Source organism: Rattus norvegicus, chromosome 17 (genome assembly GCF_021556685.1).
Source record: "Rattus norvegicus strain SHRSP/BbbUtx chromosome 17, alternate assembly SHRSP_T2T, whole genome shotgun sequence".
Taxonomy (NCBI): domain Eukaryota; kingdom Metazoa; phylum Chordata; class Mammalia; order Rodentia; family Muridae; genus Rattus; species Rattus norvegicus.
The window spans coordinates 85792883-85815592 of NC_141550.1; the positions used below are offsets into that span (position 1 = coordinate 85792883).

The 22710-nt window shown below is 37.5% G+C and overlaps 1 protein-coding gene across 1 annotated transcript in view; it reads left to right on the forward strand.

Moving 5' to 3' along the window:
- Window positions 1-22710, forward strand: part of Malrd1 (MAM and LDL receptor class A domain containing 1) — a 724504-nt gene that overhangs the window by 587558 nt on the left and 114236 nt on the right. The window contains 1 exon segment of the mRNA NM_001287618.3: window positions 17265-17466. Within this exon segment, the coding sequence (NP_001274547.3) occupies window positions 17265-17466 (202 nt within the window).

The following is a 22710-nucleotide window of genomic DNA, read 5'->3' on the forward strand; positions in this document are numbered from 1 at the left end:
CAGTAACTAACAATTACCACGAGCTCCACGTCTTTTCCAGGTCACCAGTTCATGTTGAGATTTTGTCTGACGTGACCTTGTATAGATCTTATGGAAGCTGTCACAATCACTGTGAATTCATATGGGCAACCGACCTGCTTGGTTCATAAAACACTGCTTCTTTGCAGTCCTCCCCCACCTCTGGCTAGTACAGTCTTTCCACCTCATCTTCACAATGGTCCTTGAGTTTCAGGAGGAATTTTTTTTAACCAGATGTATACCCTACTATATAAATAATGACCTGATTGGTAGGATTAGCACACTAGTGTAATAGGGGCACAAATATCACAGAAATAACTAAACACTTTTTGCTTGGATTTATGTAAGGCCAGCTCCACAGTATAGAACCCTTCCCTACCATAGATCAGGGCCAAGAACCTGTGACGAGACAGGCTGTAGTTTCCATGAAAGCACCTACCACTGCTACTTTGCTAGTAGCACATAGTGCTAAAATAACACATGATAACTTCTCATAGCGATAGATTAGTGTGTCTCTCTGAACCTCATCAGAGAATCTTCCATATTATCAATAGAGGCTAACACAGAGATGTACAACTGATCAAAGCTCAGAGAATGAGTGATTGTGACGTTCTCAGCCCTAAATAGGGCATCCAAACTGTTTTGCTGGCTGGCTGGCTGGCTGGCTGGCTTGCTTTCTTGGTTCTGGTGAATTGCCCCATTTTGAGAATAGATTTGATATCCTCTCTGTATAATATTAAAGTCTCATATGTTAATATGGAATGATTTATTAAAGAGATGTTTGACAGAAACACATGGCATCTCATTGGATAGGATAAATCTGTGAATGTATCTGCACACATTCATTACCTATCACATGACAAGAATCATGGGCCCATATTAACCATTTGGTAAAATTGGGTGTGTAGGTTTTAACAACAGAGAGATATATTGACACTTGAGATGGAGAAAAGCATGTTAGAATAGTCTGTGCCTCTCCTTGTAGATAATAGAAAGCAACCTTGGAGAGAAACATTGCTGTGAAACACTACTAACTTATAAATTACACAGGACGGGAAGGCAAGGCAACACGCAAATGCAAAGGTGGACACTCAAGAGGAGGGAGCTAATCTAATCTGACCTTCTGCACAGGACTTCCCCTTCTCGGTGTAAGAAGGAGAAAAAGTGACCTCCAGTTGAAGAGCTATCCTGCTGGAAATTAAAATCAAGTCACAGTGTAAAGACATAGAAGTGGAAATTTGCAAAAGAAAGTATTTCTTACACCTGACTCTAAATGGACTAGGTACAAAGTCACCTTGAAAAATAACCAGAATCAGCTTTGCTTAGAAGTCTGGGTCCCAGGCTGAGTAAGACTTCTTCAAAGAACTGTTTAACATATTGGAAGCTAAAGAAACTTTTTAACAATTTTAGTTGGTGAACTCTATTTTATTCCTTATAGATTCTGAATTTGATGCCTTGCTTGCCAAGCCCTTTCTCATTATAGAAGAATAAAAATGTACTCATTTATTATTCTATAAACTGGAGCTGTGGGTTTAGTTAATTACTTTGGTTTTGTTATTGAATAGAAGTGGTGGTAGATTAGGATCTCAAATTTTTCTCTACAGCAGCCGTTATTTCACTACCATTAATGGAACCCTTTGTCCTACCTACATTGATTTCATAGGACCGTGTTATCAAATGTTAAATCTCTATTATGTACATACATTTTCTTTAAGTGTATGAAAGAATGATTGCCCCTAGTCTGTTGCTAATATAGATAGATACATAGTTGAGTAACAAAAACAGAGAAAAATTAGACCATTTCTCTTTATTGTACTGTTTTCCCTGTTAGAATGAAGGCATGCAGAATTTAACTACACTCAGTCTGTATTTTTGTTCTTGGTGTTATTCGTTTTGTTCTGTTTCTCTGTGTATTTATCGGTCTCAGCTCTGATATGTCAAAGCTATATTGGTAAATACTTATAAAACTCAAGACAATGACTCTACATGCACAGTGACTCTACTTCCTTTACGATTCATAGGACATTTCCTTTGGCTTCTGTTTGCCTTTCTCCTTGTCACACATTGCCTTCATTTGGGTTTACTTGGCTACACTTGATTGAAGCTCCTCTTTCTTATTCGGGGGAGGTGGGGGTAGGAGGTGGGGAGTGGTGGTGGTTAAAGCTGTAATTATTGTTGCTTTGTGTGAACTGGATGTTTTTATTGAATTGTTTGGAAATTTCCATCTATAATGATTAACAATGAATTTTTTTCTTTTTTCTTTTTTTCGGAGCTGGGAACCCAGGGCTTGTGCTTGCTAGGCAAGTGCTCTACCGCTGAGCAAAATCCCCAACCCCTTAACAATGAATTTTATACTTTGAATCTAACCCAAACCAGGACAAATAAAAGATATTTGGCAAGAATGTACTGGCCAGGCTCGGTGATTTCTTGTAATTGGCTGGAATATTAGATGCACTTCATAAAGAATACATATATTTTCTTGGTAATCTTATTAATAAAAATATCTAACATTCATAGCCTATTAACATTGAATAAAAGTTTTTTACAGCTATCTTTTCTCACTACACTACTACTTCTATGTAATCCACAAAATTATGCTGTTCTATAATTTGATATACCCATTTATTTGCTACTGGCAATAGCGAATAAATACTAATTTAAGTAGAAAACAAAGTCATGCAGATAGCTGTAATTATCAGTGTACCTGTTGATTTGCTGCAGAAATTTCTATACTATAACAAAATAATGTTGTTATATCCATAGTTAAAATGAACTAATACTTTTATTGTTATTTGGTGAGTTCTTTTAGAATCCTATATTTTGATTATATTAACCTCCTCCTTCCTTTTCTCCCAGATCCATTCCCCCATTCCATATCTACCCAAACTACAGTCTAGGTGACTTACACACCAGCAATGAATTTTCTCAGAGTTCTAGCCAAAGGTTCAAGATCAGTGAATGGATAGATGCAGTTTCATTTTAGGCCTCCATCATGAACTGACCAATATCCTCATGTGGCCTGTCTTCAGTTTAAAAGCCCTACCATTCTTTCCTGTGTCCAAACTCCCCTTCTTATCAGGACGTCATTCACATTCCGGTGTTAGAATTCATAAGTTCTCATGGAAGCCTGGTCCTGCTCCCTTTTAACCTCAGAAATTCTGCTACAGTTTCTTCATTCTCAGTTGTAATTAATCTGGGCCAATTCTGATAACCAGTTTATAACTGAAGGTTTTATCTGGATAATCAAGATAGTCTTCACAGTTTATGAAAAAACCAACTCTGTGCATCTGTGTATATGTGAGTGTATATGTGAATGCATGTGTGTGTACATGTGTGTATGCATGTGTGTGCATTTATATGTGTGTATATGATTGTGTAAACATGTGTGTGCATGTGTATGTGAGTATATGTTTGTGTATGCATGTGTGTGAATGTGTATGTGTGTGCACATATGTCTGTGTGTGTGTGTGTGTGTGTGTGTGTGTGTGTGTGTGTATGGTGTATCTGTGTCTGTGTGTATGACTCGAATTTAAATGACACCCAAAGCAAAGAACTAGATATGGTTCTTTGCTTTCCCACTGCTCTACTGTCTCTCCCATTTACTGACATTGTAAAATCTGCTAAGTTTAGTGATTCCCTTTTATAATTTTCAAAAAGTGTTTGTTTACATCTCTGCATGTTTGTGAAACTTGTTTGAATAACACTAGCACGTATGTTCCAGTTCCTTAGACAAACCAATAACTAACTTTCTTTCGGCAGTGACTGCACAGTTTGAGTGACCTCCAGCTCTATGTCACTCTAATGTCATAGAGGAGCTATGACTTTGATGTCATTATATTTTCGATGTACAGTTTTTGCCATTCGTTGGAGGAGGTCCAAGGTATTGTAGAAGTCTGAGGAATCATTGCTACATTAGTTTGGTTCAGTTCTCCTGCTTGGAAACTCTTATGTCTGATCATCTCAACAAGAGTTTGCTACCAGTGTGACCCAGGCACAAATGCTATTCTCATCAGCTCCTCAGGCAAGCTACTGACCCAGCATGCTTGGAGCCCCTTGGTTCATTGCTAGCATTGTGCCTAAGGCACCATCTCCTGGGGTGAATTCACAATCCTGCTAGGAACATTATTTATCTTTTCCCTTGTTCTTTACAGTGTTGCTTGTTTCTCTCTCCAGTGATGGTTTTAAAACACTGCAGTTCTGTTGCTGTGATTTCACCAAACAGTTTTGCTTTACTTTAAAATTCCCAGAAAGTCCTAACTCTCTGTGCCTGTTCGCTGCTGTTCCTGATTCTCCAGGACTTCTGTAGATTGATGTCAGCATTTTCTGCCTTAGCTTGGGAATGTTCGTGAGAACTATAGGTAACCAAGTGTATCCAGTTAGACACCAGAACCAGAAACCATTTCCCCAATACTTAACATTTTATGGAACATTCTGAAAGGGACGTAAATCAACCCACACTTCCATTTTGACTTCTATTTGAATTTTCTTTGAATGTGGGTATCGCTTGTGAAGAGTCCTTTCTGGGAATGACTGTACTTTCTCCACTTTGTTGTCTGTTTCTTGGCTGTTTCTGGGATTTTTGTTCTGTTCAGGTCATTGACTCATATCTACAGTGTTGCCTTGATTGTCATAGCTTTTCATAATTCTTGGTAGCCAATTAGAGTTGCTCTGAATTTGTTCTATATTGTGTTGTTTTTCACTCTCTTTCGATTTCTTTTGTAACTTTTGAATTAATTCATTAATATCTTCACCATAACCTCCTGGGATTTTGACTGGAATTGTTTTAAGTTGATTCAAGTCAGAATAATTTATAAGATATGACTGTTGTTTATATTTGAGTTTTATCAGAATATTATTATTCTTATCAGATTATTTTGTTAGATTTACATATATACAATCTTGTTTCAAATAACATGTTGGCCAATAACATTTCAAGACAATTGACTTATTACATGAGCATTAATGCTTTGGATTTTATAGTCTAATGACATTGTTGCAATTATCTTCTATGATGGCCCCATAGGAATGAGTGAACCTAGTGACTCATTTATCAGAATTTATTCCCGTTATTAAATAGCATATCACTATATATTTCTCCTTCTTGTGCTAAAACAGATGGGGTATTTATTTCACATTCTAATCTTTTATTACTGGAATATATTTTTCATGGTAACTTTGCATATACACTGTAACATTGTTCCAACTACGTATTCATTTTAGGAGATTTTTTATTTAATTAGAGAGATTTCCTAGGGGATTTTTCTATATAGTCATGGCCTCTGAAAAGAAAGGCTTATTTCGTCCTTCACAGACAATACACATCTTCTTCCATAACTTAAGTAAAGAATTTCGGGGTAGTGTTGAATATAAATCATAAGAATGAATGTCATTCTTTGTTCTCAGTTTCCTGGGAAAATACTATTTTTCACCCTGAAGAAATTGTTCTTTGTAGATATTCTTAACATTTCAGATAATCTTTTCTCATCCAAGGTTTCCAAAAGTTCTTATCATGAATGGGTTTGGGGTTCTCATCACCTTCTTTTGTGTTTGCATGTGTACCTGTTTATGTGTATATATACATGTGCACATATGTGCAAAGTACGTAAGCACACATGTGGGAGCCAGGGGAGATACCGGGTGTCTTCTTCAATCTTTCATTAACTTGTTTTGAGACAAAGTCTCTCAATGAACTTGGAGCTCAGTTATTTAACAGAAGGCCTCAGGGATCCTCTTTGTCATCTGTCCAGCACTGAGCCACAATAACTGGCTTTTTATGTAGGTTCTAGGGAATTGATCTCATATATATATATATATATATATATATATATATATATATATGAGTCCTTACATACATCATACACACACACAAACATATATATATATTCTTTGTGTATATACTATTTTTAATCTATAATCTATTGATTTCATAGACTATATTTAATGATTATTGAATTTTTCTGGCCTAACATGCTTAGAATAAATCCCTTTTGGTCATGGCATTGAATTGTTTTTAATAAATTTGATTTATTAATAGTTTTGAGATAGTTTTCTTTTATATTCATAAAAGGTATTGCTCTGTAGTTTCCATTTATAATACTGGCTTAGACTTACATCATTTTGGAAGGTGTTGAATAATTCATTCAAATTATTTGTCAGGTAAATTCCTATTTTGATTATTAGCTTTTCTCCAGTGAGTTCTGATATGTGTGTTTCAAAGAATGAACCCACTCATTAAATCTAGATTATCAAACATGGGACCTAGATTTATCCCTAATTTCCTTCATTATAAAAATAACTGTTCCCCACAGCTGCCATGGTCCATCTGCGTATGCACACACATGTGTGTGAAAACACACACACACACACACACACACACACATCTATATATTGTCCTCTAAATACTGATGGCTGCTTTGAGTTACTTTGAAGCACCTCTGAAACTTCTGTGGCCCATGTATTATCTTCCCTTTTGATCTTCCAAGTTAATTTCACTGAGGTCCAAGAGCAATTACACACCCAATCATTTGAATTGGCTACAGTGTGCTTTGTATTCCAGAATGCCATCAATTTCAGTGATTGTTATGTGTAAGCTTGAGAAGACCAAGCCTTCCTCTGTTGCTGGATGAAACATTGTATAAATGCAAATGAACCCCAGCTGATTGATGCTTTTCTCTTCAAACCTATCCTGACTACTTTGTTCCCTTCTGATCTGTTTGAAGTCTTCACTTGTAATAATAGATTCATTGATTTTTTTTTCTCCTTGTAAACCTGTGAACATTTGCCTCAAGTATTAGGAATTAGGAAGACATACATTAAGAATTAGTATGCAATTTAGGAAACTTATATGATGTAATTCTGTCTCAATTCCCTAGGGTCACAATAACAAACAAACAAACAAACAAACAAACAACAAACCCTTTAGAATGAAGGAATTGCAAGTGGAAAAAAATTATTTCTAGTCTGTCCTTGATGAGATCAACTCCTAGAAAATTCCCTAAGGTTTCCATTAGTCAGGTACTGATCAAACTAAGGAGGGCAAACACTCAGACCTCATCAGTTCCCAAAGGTTACACATTTTAATAACATCACCTTGGGCTTCAATAGTTTTTTTTTTATTGGATATATTTCTTTACTTACATTTCAAATGTTGTTCCCTTTCCCGGTTTCCTGTCCTTAAGCCCCTTATAATCCCCCCTCCCAAATGAGGGTGTTCCTCTGCCATCCATCCCCTAACAACCACCCCACAACATTCCCCTGCACAGGAGGTCCAACCTTGGCACTTCCACTTCCAGTCGTGCCCAAAAGGGCTATCCTTTTCTACATATGCAGTTGGAGCCCTAGGTCAGTCCATGTAGAGTCTTTGAGTAGTGGTTTACTCCTGGGAAGCTCTGGTTGGTTACTATTGTTATTCTTATGGTGTTGCAAGCCCCTTAAGCTCTTTCAATCCTTTCTCTAATTCCTCCAATGGGGGTCCGGTTCTCAGCTCAGTGGTTTGCTGCTAGCATTCACCTCCTGTATTTGACATGCTTTGGTTATATCTCTCAGGAGAGATCTATATCTGCTTGCTGTCAGCATGCACCTCTTAGCTTCATCAATCTTATCTAGTTTTGGGCGACATGTGGGGCAGACTATGAGTGGCTGTTCCTTCAGTCTTTGCTCTAAACTTTGCCTCCATATCCCCTCCTATGGATATTTTTGTTCCCTTTTGAAAGAAGGAGTGAAGCATCATAATTTTGGTCATCCCTCTTCCTGACCTTCATGAGGTCTGTAGATTGCATCTTGGGTAATTTGAGCTTTTGGGCTAATATCCATTTATCGATGAGTGCACACCATGTGTGTTTTACTGTGATTGTGTTACCTCAATCAGGATGATATTTTCTAGTTCAGTCCATTTGCCTAAGAATTTTGTGAAGTCATTGTATTTGATCACTGAGTAGTACTTCATTCTATAGATGTACCACATTTTCTGAATCTATTCCTCAGTTGAAGGGCATCTGGGTTCTTTCCAGCTTCTGGATATTATAAATAAGGCTGCTGTCAACATAGTGGAGCATGTGTCTTTGTTGTATCTTGGAACATCTTTTGGGTATATGCCCTGGAGTGGTATAACTGGGTCATCAGGTAATGGAATGTTCAATTTCTGGAGGAACCTCCAGATGGATTTCCAGAGTGGTTGTACCAATTTGCAACCCCAATACAATGGAGGAGTGTTCCTCTTTCTCCACATCCTCAACAGTATCTGCTGTCACCTGAGTTTTTGATCTTAGCCATCTGACTGGTGTGAGGTAAAATCTCAGGGTTGTTTTGATTTGCATTTCCCTGAAGACTAAGGATGTTGAACATTTCTTTAGGTGCTTCTCAGCCATTCGATATTCCTCAGCTGGGAATTTTTTTGTTTAGCTGTATACCCCATTTTTTAATAAGGTTATTTGGCTCTCTGAATTCTAACTTCTTGGGTTCTTTGTATAGTTTGGATATTAGCCCTCTATCAGATGTAGGATTGGTAATGATCTTTTCCCAATCTGTTGGTGCCAATTTTTCCTAATGATAGTGTCCTTAGAAGCTTTGAAGTTTTCTGAGGACCCATTTCTCAATTCTTGATCATAGAGCATAAGCCACTGGTGTTTTGTTCAGGAAGTTTCCCCCAGTGCCCATACGATGGAGACTCTACCCCATTTTTTCTTCTGTTAGTTTGATGTGGAGGTCCTTGATCCACTTGAACTTAATCAGGACAATAAGAATGGATCAATTTGCATCTTTCTACATGCTGACCACCAATTGAACCAGCACCATTTGTTGAAAATGCTATCTTTCTTCCATTGCATGGTTTTAGCTCCTTTGTCAAAGATCAAGTGAGCATAGGTATGTGGGTTCATTTCAAGGTCTTCAATTCTATTCCACTTATCTATCTTCCTGTCTCTGTACCAATACCATACAGTTTTTATGACTATTGCTCTGTAATACTGTTGAGGTCAGGGATGGTGATTCCTCCAGAAGTTCTTTTATAAATTATATAGTTTTTGCCATCCTGGGTTTTTTGCTATTCCAAATGAACTTGCAAATTGCTCTTTCTATCTCGATGAAGAACTGAGTTGGAATTTTGATGGAGATTGCATTGAATCGGCAGATTGCTTTTGGCAAAATGGCCATTTTTACTGTATTAATCCTGCCAATTCAGGAGCATGGGAGGTTTTTCCATCTTCTGAGATCTTCAATTTCTTTTTTCAGAAGCTTGAAGTTCTTGTCATACAGATCATTCACTTGCTTGGTTAAAGTCACACCGAGGTTTGTTTTGTTTTGTTTTGTTTTATATTATTTGGGACTATTGTAAAGGGTGTCATTTTCCTAATTTCTTTCTCAGCTTGTTTATCCTTAGAGTAGGGGAAGCTACTGACTTCTTTGAGTTAATTTTATAGCCAGACACATTGCTGAAGTTGTTTATCAGGTTTAGTGATTCTCTGGTGGAACGTTTGGTGTTACTTAAGTATACTATCATATCATCTGCAAATAGTGATATTTTGACTTCTTTCTTTCCAATTTGTATCTCTTTGACCTCCTTTCCTTGTCTGATTGCTCTGGCTAGGTCCTGGAGTATTATACTGAATAAGTAGGGAGAGAGTGGGCAGCCTTGTCAAGTCCCTGATTTTAGTGGGGTTGCTTCAGGTTTCTCTCCATTTAGTTTGATATTAGCTAGTGGTTTGCTGTACATTGCTTTTACTATGTTTAGCTATAGGTCTTGAATTCCTGATCTTTCCTTGACTTTTATCATAAAGGGGTGTTGAATTTTGTCAAATGATTTCACAGCATCTAATGAAATGATCATGTGGTCAGTATCTTTGAGTTTGTTTATATAGTGGATTACATTGATGGATTTCTGTATATTGAACCATCCCTGCATGAAGCCTACTTGATCATGATAGATGATCACTTTGATGTGTTCTTGAATTCAGTTTGCAAGAATTTTATACTGTATTTTTGCATTGATATTCATAAGGAAAATTAGTCTGACGTTCTCTTTCTTTGTTGGGTCTTTGTGCAGTTTAGGTATAAGAGTAATTGTGGCTTCACAGAAGGAATTTGGTAGTGCTCCATCATTTTCTATTCTGTGGAATATTTTGGACAGTATTGGTATGAGGTCTTCTATGAAGGTCTCATAGAGTTCTGTTCTAAGCCCATCTGGTCCTGGGTTCTTTATGGTTAGGTTAATAACTGCTTCTATTTCTTTAGGAGTTATGGGGTTGTTTAGATGGTTCATCTGTTCCTGATTTAACTTTAATACCTGGTATTTATCTAGAAAATTGTCCATTTCCTCCAGATTTTCCAGTTTTGTTGAACATAATGTTTTGTAGTAGGATCTGATGATTTTTTGAATTTCCTCTGATTCTGTTGTTATGCCTTCCTTTTCATTTCTAATTTTATTAATTTTCACATATTCTCTGTGCTCTCTGGTTAGTCTAGCTAAGGGTTTATCTATCTCGTTGATTTTCTCAAAGAACCAGCTCCTGGGTTCGTTGATCCTTTGTATAGTCCTTTTTGTTTCTGCTCGGTTGATTTCAGCCCTGGATTTATTTCCTGCCTTCTACTGCTCTTAGGTGTATGTGCTTCTTTTTGTTCTAGAGCTTTTAGGTGTGCTGTCAAACTGCTGATGTATGCTCTCCCCTGTTTCTTTTTGCAAGCACTCAGAGCTATGAGTCTTCCTCTTAGCACAGCTTTCATTGTGTCCCATAAGTTTGGGTATGTTATACCTTCACTTTAATAAAATTATAAAAAGTCTTTAATTTCTTTCTTTATTTTTTCCTGTACCAAGTTGTCATTGAGTAGAGTGTTGTCCAACAGACATGTATATGTTGGCTTTCTGTCGCTATTGTGATTTAAGACCAGCCTTAGTCCATGGTGATCTGATAGGAGGAATGGGATTATTTCTACCTTCCTGTGTCTGTTGAGTCCTGTTTTGTCACCGATTATGTGGTCAATTTTGGAGAAGGTACCATGAGTTGCTGAGAAGAAAGTATATCCTTTTGTTTTAGGATGGAATGCTCTATAAATATCTGCTAAATCCACTTGTTTCATAACTTCTGTTAGTTTATGTATATCTCTGTTTAATTTCTGTTTCCATGATCTCTCCATTGATGAGAGTGTGGTGCTGAACTCTCCTCCTATTATTGTGTACAATGTGTGATTTAAGATTTCGTAAGGTTTCTTCTATTAATGTAGGTGCCCTTGTATTTGGAGCACTGATATTTAGGTTTCGAGTTCATCTTGGTGGATTTTTCCTTTAACAAATACGAAGTCTCCTTCCTTATCTTTTTTGATGACTTTTGGTTGAAAGTCATTATTATTCAATATTAGAATGACTACTCCAGCTTGTTTCTTTGGACCATTTGCTTAGAAAGTTGTTTTTCAGCCTTTTACTCTGAGATAGGGTCTGTCTTTGTCTCTGAGGTGTGTTTCCTGTATGCAGCAAAATACTGGGTCCTCATTATATATCCAGTTTGTTAGTCTATGTCTTTTTATTGGGGAATTGAGTCCATTGATGTTGAGAGATATTAAAGAATAGTGATTGTCGCTTCCTGTTATTTTTATTGTTAGAGGTAGAATTAAGTTTGTGTGTATCTCTTCTTTTGGTTTCTTGCTTTTTCTAGGGTGTAGTTTCCCACTTTGTGTTAGAGTTTTCCATCTATTATCCTTTGTATGGCTGGATTTGTAGAAAGATATTTTGTAAATTTGTTTTTGTCATGGAATATCTTGGCTTCTCCACCTATTTTAATTGAGAGTTTTGCTGGACATAGTAGCCTGGGCTGGCATTTCTGTTCTCTTAGGGTCTGTATGACATCTGTCCAGGATCTTCTGGCTTTCATAATCTCTGGTGAGAAGTCTGGTATGATTCTGATAAATCTACCTTTTATGTCACTTGACCTTTTTACCTTACTGCTTTTAATATTCTTTTTTTGTTTGTTTATTTTGTGAACTTGGTTTTATCACCATTATGTGACAGGAGGAATTTCTCTTCTTGTCCAATCTATTTGGAGTGCTGTAAGCGTCTTGTATGTTTATGGGCATCTCTTTCTTTAATTTAGGGACATTTTCTTCTATAATTCTGTTTAAGATATTTCCTCGCCCTTTAAGTTGGGAGTCTTCACTCTCTTCTATATCTATTATCCTTAGGTTTGATTTTCTTATTGTGTCTTGGTTTCCCAGATGTTTTGGGCTAGGAGATTTTTGCGTTTTACATTATCTTTTACAGTTGTTGTTCCGTCTAGTAGGGCAGTCAACGAGGGTGCATAGGGTACCTGGAAGAGAATGGGGAACAAGAGACGTAAATAAGGATGCCAAGACAAGAGTCTGATCAAGGCGACAATTTCATTTTTCCCAAGGCTGAATTCATACCATAGCAGAGGTAACAAAGGGAGGGGGATGTGGGAAGCATCTACATAAGCTAAGGACACAGTATTCATGTGGTCAGCTGATGCCAACAGGATGTTTGTTTCTCAGGAAGGTCACAGGTTTGTCATATCACTGGGCATCCTGACCACCAGATTTGTATTAGTCTTCTGCAGCTGGCTGGGGATTTTCCATGAACCCAGTCATACTTAACTCTAACTATACTATTAGCATCAATAATGGAGGATTTTGAGGACATCACTCCCAACAAGTTGTGTCGATGTTTTCTATGGTATCTTCTTCCCCTGAGATTCTCTCTTCTATCTCTTGTATTCTGTTGATGATGCTTGCATCTATGACTCCTGATCACTTCCCTAAGTTTTTTTATCTCCAGGGTTGTCTCCCTTTGTGCTTTCTTTATTGTGTCTATTTCCATTTTTAAATCCTAGATGGTTTTGTTCAATTCCTTCATCTGTTTGGTTGTGTTTTCCTGTAATTCTTTAAGGGATTCTTTTGTTTCATCCTTAAGGGTTTCTACTTGTTTACTTGTGTTGTCCTGTGTTTCTTTAAAGGAGTTATTTATGTCCTTAGAGTCCTTCATCATCATCATAAAATGTGATTTTAAATCTAAATCTTGCTTTTCTGGTGTGTTTGGATATCCAGTATTTACTCTGGTGGGAGAACTGGGCTCTGATGATGCCAAGTAGTCTTGGTTTCTATTGCTTAGGTCCCTGCACTTATCTCTCAGCATCAGGTTGTCTCTAGTTTTAGTTTATCTTGTTGTTTCTGACAGTGGCTTCTCCCTCCTGTAGGTCTCTGTGTCAGTACTCTTGTAGACCTGTTTTCTTGTTTTCTTTCAGCTGGATCTGGGAACAGATCTGCTCTCAGGTGTGTAGGTGCTCCTGTTGACTGTCTTTCAGCTCTTGTCATAGGCAGGAACTGGAAGGGTCCTGCCCCTGACTGCTCCTTTGTCCCTGGGCCCAGGAGGCACAGATGGCACTTGGTGATTTCCTCTTTGGTCAGGAATGTGTGCAGAGGGTAGTCTCTTCTGATTTCTCAGGAGTGTCTGAACTTCGAAGGGTTCAATTCTCTCCCCCACAGAATTTGGTTGCAGGGAGCTCTTTGACTGGTTCAGTTCAGTTCTGGGCGCAGACCAGAACTGAGGGTTCCTGCCACTGACTGTTCCTATATTCCTGTGTCCAGAAGCACTATGCAGTCTCCTCTTGGACCAAGGATATGGGCAAAGGTAGGGAGAAGTGGCAGTCTGTCTTGCGGTCTCAGGATGATCCGTACTTCTGGGTCTTCAACAGTTTTTTGTAGAGGAAGGACACAACATTGAGTGTCTATAGCAATGACATCATTATGCATGTTAACTACTCTGTCTCTGAAATATGTTTTATTCAACATTGATATAGCTTTCTACATTTCTTTCAATGGGTATTCTCTCTATCACTGCATATTTTTCTTTATCCCATTAGTTTTCATCTATCAATCTCCTGCCATTTAAGTTGGATTCCTTTAAAGCACATTTACTTTTCCTTAGCTCTGAGAATGCTGCCTTTCTATTGGTGTAAATGAGTTTAAGCAGGCATTGATACTTAAAGAAATAGCTACCATAGTCGTTTACCTCACCCTTGCCATTATGTTTTCTGTTATGGTTTACTTCAACAGTTTACTAGTTTGAAATCCTCTGCTCTCCGTACATGAGCTGGTCAGTGGTCCTTTATATATGTATTAGAGGACTGCCTTGTCTGGCCTCAGTGGAAAGGGATGTGCTTGGTCCTGTGGAGGCTTGAATGCCCCAGGGAAGGGGGATGCTGGAGGAGTGAGCTCGGAGTGGGTGGGTAAGTGAGGGAACACCCTCCTAGAGTGGAAGGGAAGGGAGTGGGGTGGCTCACAGAATGGGGACGGGGAGAAGGACATTTGAAATGTAAATAAAGTAATTAATAAAAAAGGGAAAAAAGAAAACAAGAAATTCTCTGTACTCTTATTCTATCAATGGTTCTGCTTTTCAAACTATATTTAGTTTTTCTCATGAGTTGTCATTGTGCACTTATAACTTATTCAAGGTCAGTTTTGAATAATTCTGTATAGTTTCCTTGGTAATCCAAGTACTTTAGAATAGAAGACTCCCAACTTCCCCTACATTCCCTTTGTAACAATCATTGATTTCTCACATCCAAAAGCTAAAACAACAGAGAATATTCTCAATATTATTTGCATCAAATTAGCTAAACAACCAAAAATGATTCAAGTTTTAAAATTTGTTTCTTCTGTAATAGTCATTACATTGATTTGATATTTTGGCCTACAGTATTTCACCTGTGTCTGAAAAAAAATCCTCCTGAATTTATTTGCAAATAATGTCTACAAAGAATTTTGTAATATTTTACCTAATAAAAAAGGCTTTATTACACTTTGCTGAATATTTTTTCTTGATAAAGAATATTAAGTAGGGATGTTTTTCTTTCAGAATTTGAAAATATTTCATATTTTATGTTACATCACACGTTGACTTGCATAGTCTGTGCAGAATGGGTCCCTTCTTCTCTTATGCTTCCTCACCTGTGACTGAGAGAGAGTTTCCCAATAAGGCTCTGGCTTCTACACACTTTCTCTCTTTGTCTCTTTGTTTGTATCTCTTAGTGTAAATGGCTAGGTATGATTAACCCCTATGCTGCTCTTCCTTTCACTAGATGTTCTCAGGGAATCTGGCACCTTTTACTTGTTCTCATTCATTAGACAAGAGATCTTGTAGTCAGTCCAGTAGACCTAAGGTAGCCTGCTCTCCTATTATTTTTTCCTCTGGTGCAAGGCTTGTTCCATTTCATGTTTTGAAGTTTGTATTGACTTGTTTCAAGTTCCTCAATTCTTCCTTCTACTATGTTTTGCCTATCAAGTCCACCAAGAACATAATTCATCCTTGTTATACTATTTATTTGTATTTGTCTCTTTTTGTCTTTATTAGAGTTTTCATCTGATATAATACTCTTGATGGCTGATGCTGCTAAAATCCCTGAGGCTTGTTCCGTTTCTTCTGGCTATACTGTTTTCTGCCGTGTGTTACATCATGCAAATACACCGTTGCTGTTGACAGCTTGTTACATATGGTTAGATGTGCCTGGGGCACAGCCCTTTAGTACAAGGTTTTATGACCAGAGATTATTCTATTTATTGCTTACTGTGGGTGGGTACATGTTATCTTTGAGTTTCCAGAGAAACTTCTTAAATAGGGCTTTGTTCAGGCACAGCCTCCTGCTGTTACTCAATGTAGTTGTGGTTAACAGGGATTTTCTGTAAACCTCTAGGTTTAAATTCAGTTTGTTTCTATTATTATTTTATATTTATTGACACACATGTCCATGTATGTATGTGGGGAGGGTGTGTGTGTGTGTGTGTGTGTGTGTGTGTGTGCAGTATAAGCACATTTCTTCTGCTTCATAGTGTGTTAGTGAAAAGACAGCTTTTGGGAATTAGCTATTGCTTACATTGTGTACCTCACAAAGGATAGAAGTCAGACTTTTATGTAAGTGGTTTTGCCCATTACCCATCTCCTAGTCTCAAAATTCAGGTTCTTTAAATTAAGGCCATTACATTAGAAAGATTCTGGGTCCTAGGATGCGCCTGTCATTCATGACTATGCTTCTCAGGTTCTCAGGTTGTATTTTGAGCTTCAGTTCTGTTCTCATAAACTGTTATGCAGTCTCTCTCCCTCCTCCCTGGCTTTCTCCATGTTTCCCAGTATGTGGGATCTGAGAATTGCTCATTTTTCTTTGTGACTGTGATGGCAATTCCCAAACCCCTTGTGTGTTAGACCCAGCATGATGCTTTGCAGCTTCGTGCATTTAAATTGTTTGAGTTCTATTTCTGCATCTGGAGAATTCAGATGACAGTTGGCAGTCAGCAGTCCTACCTTATATCCATATACCAGTTGAGGCTCAGCAAACATAAATTATTCACATCATTAAAAGTAATAAAATTATTAAACTTTCATTAATATTGACAGCATCACTATTAGTTTTATATTTTATTAACTTAGGTTAAGCCCTATTAACTATATATATATATATATATATATATATATATATATATATATATTGCTATTCCTGATATTTTGCTTTTGTTAAATAAGATTTGAGTTTTGAGTTTTTCTTTTATTTAAACTATGTTAAGTGATGCACATCTATGGATTAAACTGAATCTCATTTCTCTACTTTGACCTGTCCATGAGTGATTAAAGCACAGAACCACTGAGAGCTGCTGGGGGTTAAGACAAGCCACTCTGTCATCTCACTCATGCATTCCCTACACTACTTTTAATGAGCAAAATATTTAATGAACAGGCAAAGGGCTTTTGATATCCTGAGGTGTCCACCTAGGGAATCCAAGTCAGTGCACAGGCTTGCCTTCAACACTGCAGGAATATAAAGCCTCTGGAAGATGTGGCAGAGGAGGCCAGAGAAAGCTAAGCAGTCTGTCTCTGCCTTTACCTATGCATCCTGGATGCATGATTATCCGTAAAGCAGCCCGCTGCTCTGCAATATAAACATGGATACTCATACCTGTATTGCTTTTTCATAGATGTCGCTAAAATTTCTTTATATAAATAAGTACTGTGGAGATGATCAATCAAAAACCTTAAAGTTAACATTATAATGAAAATGCATTATACATGGCAATCTTTTTGCTTTGACCTTTAATGTTGAATATGATATGATTAATCTGGGGAGATTTTTCTATTGTTAAAGATTTTATGTATATTGTTCTGATCTCTAATTTCTTGAATAATTCAAATCAATCTTGAGGATCCTCATAAATACCTAATACCCAACCATAAACAATGGTTTTCTCTATTATAATTATAGGTTTATCTCATTGAAGAATCAGGACTAAACATCCTGATGTGGTCCATGATGCAAAACAAAAACACTGGATGGACCTATGCACATGTACCTCTTTCTAGTAACAGTCCCTTCAAGGTGGCATTTGAGGCTGACTTGGGTGGAAAGGAGGACATCTTTATTGCTCTTGATGACATCACTTACACCCCGGAGTGTGCATCTGGAGGTAAGTGATTCCTCAAGAAGGTAAGAATATATATGAGGTTTATATCAAAATATACAGTAGTTGGGAGATTCAGAGAAATTGTATTTATTTCTGAATCTAGTCCTATTCTTAAGTGATGAATAGATGATAGATAGATGATAGATAGATGATAGATAGATGATCAATAGATAGATAGATAGATAGATAGATAGATAGATAGATAGATAGATAGATAGATGTGTGTGTCTGTGTGTGTCTGTGTGTGCATATATTGAGGTAGTTTCTTTGCCCATGAACTTCGCCATAAAATTTTCATGACTTTTAGGCAGCAAATTAACGCCACACTAAGGCTAAGGCAACAAGTTTCCACTGCTAGCACTTTACTGCCATTGTTATCCCCCTATCAGCCTGCCCTCTGACTGTTCCTCATCCCATACCTCTTCCCCCATCTCCAAGAGGATGTCCCTGTTTTTTCCTCCCACTCCACCAGACCTCCCTACTCCCTAGGGCCTCAAGTCTTTCCAGGGTTAGGTGCATCTTCTCCCACTGAGGTCAGACCAGGCAGTCCTTTGCTGTGTATGTGTCAGGGGCCTCATATGAGCTGGTGTATGCTGTCTGGTTGGTGACTCAGTGTCTAAGAGATCTTGGGGGCCCAGGTCAGTTGAGACTGCTGGTCTTCCCCTGGGGCCACCCTCCTCCTCAGCTTCTTCTAGCTTTACCCCATTCAATCACAGGGGTCTGGGCTTGTGTCCATTGGTTGGGTGTTAGCAACCACATCTGACTTTCAGTTGCTTGCTGGGCCTATGTGCAATTTTTTAACAATGGAATACACATTACTATTTAGTTCCGCGGTCTGTCACACGGCTGTACCTTAGTTATATACTGTTAGTATATATAACAATGTGATTGTTTAAAAATATGCTCCTGGGCACACAGATAAGGACCTCAGAAAGTGTTTGCCTACTACATTAGCTAGGCACTTTAGGAACAGGCACATGTGGCCTCCTGTTCCCAGAGCCGGCTTCTTTAAGCAGTCTTTGAATTAGTCTGTTTTGTCTCTCTGGCTTTTTGCATTCTACAGATGTTCTTGCAACATTTGTGTAAGAAACAGAACTGTTCTATGGCAAACTCTTTCAGTTTTCTTATTTTCATTTCCAAATGTGAACTCTTTTCTTATCATTCTTTTTCTAAAGATAACTCTCTTATCATTCAAGAGTAAATGTATATAGCCCTGGTTATTTCCTTTCTCAATATTTCCTAGCAACTATAACATCAACATGCTCTCTGGCAATCTTGCACCTCTCTCTCTCTCTCTCTCTCTCTCTCTCTCTCTCTCTCTCTCTGTGTGTGTGTGTGTGTGTGTGTGTGTGTATGTGTGTGTGTGTATATGTAAAGAGCTAAGAATACATGAGTATATTATGTGTTTGTGCATTTGTGTGTGAGAATGTGTGCATGTATGTGTGTGTGTGTTAAACTGATTTTAGTATCTTCAAGAATAAAAGGAACTTATATAATTTATTTCTTGAACTAATGAATAAACTAGGAGATTCAGCCTGAAAATTGCTATTATTCAGAAATAACAGAAAATATTATTTAATATTTACCTAAATAAAAGTATTTATTGGAATACTATATCAACACCCTGATTGATTCTGATAGACTGATGACTCTTTCTCAATATATTATGGAATGTGCTTACTGTAGAGAACCTTATAAACAACTAATACTTGTGCCATGAATCCATGGATGTCTTTTCTGTCATCTTATGTGTTACTATGTCCTTCCCAGTCACATCCCCAATTCCACAGCCTTGTGGCATAGGGATTCACTGTTGATTTTGTTAAATGCCTTAGAAAGTAGGAAAATAAGATAGTAATTCTGAAGGACCAGTTGTCAAATTCCTCAGTAATGTTGCAGAGAATCTTTAGAAACACCTGGTAAGCCTAAAACAGCTTCATCTTAAGAGCTGTCAAGAAGACACAGGCAAAATAAATCACATTTGAAATAAACATAACTGCAGTATATACATTGTAATCTTTTATAATTTTACACCATTATGTTTTAAAGGCTTTAAAGTAATGTTATTCTTTTACTGCTATTACAAAAATCCTTTCATGTGTCTTTAGTACTATTAGAAAAATTTTAGAGAGATACTGAATAGGTGATTTACTGATTGCAAACCAAATTGCAACGTATTACATTTCATAATATGTTGGTGAACATGAAGGACATAACCAATAAAGACACAAGAAACAGGAGGCTATTTTGCTTTTAATAATTGTAGAAAATGACAAAGAAAATATGAGAGCATATTAATAAGCTGTAGATAGCATCTGTCATGTCTGAAAGGGCACACAAAATAATATACGACTCTACGAAAAGGAAGTAGGAATAATACTTCTTTTACTTTTGCTATTTTTCTACAGTGTTAAGTATCTACATGAACAATGTTATTTCTAGTTGTGGAAAAATGTATATAAAAAGTTCTATATTAAAATATTACCGTGTGTGTGTGTGTGTGTGTGTGTGTGTGTGTGTGTGTGTGTGTGTTGTTATGGATTACATGCAGAATGCTGTATATAGTAAACAAAAGTTTTTGTTTCTCTGTTTGTTTTGTTTTGTTTTTAATCTCTGATGTCTATGGCAAGCTTTGAATCATTGTTTTAATTTTTCCCCAAGTGAAATTATTCATTGGAATTAATACAAAAAGTTGTGACATAAGTGGGGTTACTTTTTATTACTTTAAATCATGCTTTCTAGTTGTTAGTTCAAACAGTAATAACCCAGCTTTTGAAACTTTGAGAAGGATGAAGTTTGTTCTTCCCGAGCTCTTTCCTCTCCAGGGAAGCGTTAGAGATATCAAGCCTTGTGGATGTTCCATGTTTTTGTTTTTAGTCACATGGTCCTCCTCTCACTGTGTAGCAGACAAACCTATGGCAGGCGAGAAGAGTTCGTCTTGACTGAGTTGGTCTTGTTCAGTAGCATCTTCCAGTCATGTTAAATTTCCAGAAAGGAGCGAACAAACACACACAGCACTTTTAGTCTTTCAAGAAGAGAACAGGAGTTTTAAATACCTCAGAAAGATGGACTAAAACAACTCAGCAGCAGCTTTTATTGAGCACATAAAACTTTCTTCCTACCGGAATCAGTGGCGCATGTCTGTCTTATTTGTTTATCAAGAGATAACAAAGAACGTGACAAAAAGGAAAACAAGATGGGGAGGGGGAGAAGTAAGGAAAGACAGGCAGAAAAGGCAGGAAATGAAAAGTATCTACCAGTTCAGTTCTCCTGAGAACAGGAGGAGTGTTTTTGAAACATTTAAAAAGTGACAAGTTTTAATAAATTCCTTTATAAAATTAATGTTTATTGACTAGAAATCCTGAAAATAGAACATGTTTTCCACTGAAATATAGCAATAAGATACAAATATCCTCATAATACGGAGCCCTTACAGTGAGTATATGCTGTGTGGAAGATAGGATTTCCATTATTTTTTTCCCAGTATTGACGAAATACTCAGCGTTCCACAAAAGGGTAAAAAATATTTAACTTTTCTGAAGTCTAGATGATTTCTCTGTCCATCTTCCCTTGGCACAGTCTGGACAAAAGTCAGATAGGATGTGGTATTAACTTAGATAATTTTCTGCTGACATGTAACAAACCCTCCAGATTCTAATTTAATCAAAGGACGCATTCTTTTTTCATAAAATATGTTTTCTTTATGTGAGTTTTCTGCAATGTAAAGTGGTTTCTGGGTTTTTTTTTCCCTCCTTTAAAAAAAAAAGGAAGATCTGAGATTTTCCTCAGTAATGAAGGAACAGTTTAGAAGGTTGTAAGGATACAGATGTTTCCAAAACTGTAGAGGAGGTTTTGTGATATTGAACAGTGGGTTATCACATGCTATGAACAGTGGATAATCTCAGGCCACTAATGGTACAGGTATATACATTTTTGTCAGGAGTCAGATAAGTAGGCAGACATCAGGACATGCCAATGCAGGTTGAAGCACAAGTTTCCCCACAGAGTCCACTCATTGCTGGGCTGATGAATGTCTACCCACAAGCTTTGGTTAGCCTTAATCATCAATGTGACACAGTCCAGGGTATTCTAAGTAAGGAAGTCTTAATAGCATAGTATAATGGTACATATCTGTAGTCAGAACACATGAGGGCCAAGGCAGGAAGATTGTGACTTTAAGGCCTGCTAAGACTCCACTGTGAAATCCTGTCAAAAACAAAATCAACAAAACCCCATAAATCTTTATTTCCCAATAGCTACAGAGTACCAGATACTTGAGTTCAAGACCTTCTTAAAGGTGGCCTCCCTTTGAAGTTTCCATTAAAGGAACTGTATAGATGCAGGACGTGTCTTGATTGCATATAGGACAGTCTGGATGACTAATTGATGCCCTAGGCACAGCCGACTCTCCCTAGGTACCATCCCTCAGGAGGTGGTCCTAGGCTGAGAAGAAACCAAGCAGAGTATAAGGCAGTGAAGCAGCATGTAGTGCTCCTCCATGGTTCCTGCCTCAGCTTCCTACCTTGAGTTCCAGTTCTAGCTTCTCTCAATGATGACTTGTGCCCTGGAAGTAAGTTAAATAAACCCTCCCACCCAGCTGGGTTTGGTCAGTTTTTTGTTTCTGTAGTGTTGTGTTGTGTTGCTTGTTTGTTTTTCATACAGCAAACTCAGACTAAAACTAGAACATCCCAAGTCCATGTCCTTCTCAGAACCTCTGTTTGCAACCCTATGAGGAAATGAGGAAAGTTTGGCAGATGTAATTATAATGAACCTTTGGATGTTATCAAACTGGAGTAGAAGAGACCCTATAAACTAATGTGGCCCATGTCCTTATAAGAAATGTCACACTGAAACAGACACACAATTCCATATGCTGCAATAAGCAGAGCTTGAAAATAATCCGTCAGTTAGAAATCACCTGGATACTTAGCAAAACAAGTATCTAAGAGGAAGGAGAAGACCAGCTTCTTTTATGGAACCTTTAAAGAGAGTCTGACTCTAAGAAGGCCTTGAACTCAAATGCCTGGCCTCTATAGCTACTATAAAATAAATATCTATGGATTTTAGTTGATTTTGTTTTTGACAGGGTTTTACAAAGGAGCCCCAGAGAGCCTAGAATTCAAGATCTTCCCTGCCCAGCCTCTCAAGTGCTCTGATTAGAGTTATGTGCCACCATTCCACACAATACATGTTATTTAAGCCACACAAACTGGCACTTTGGTATACCACAGAAGGAGCCCAGTATAA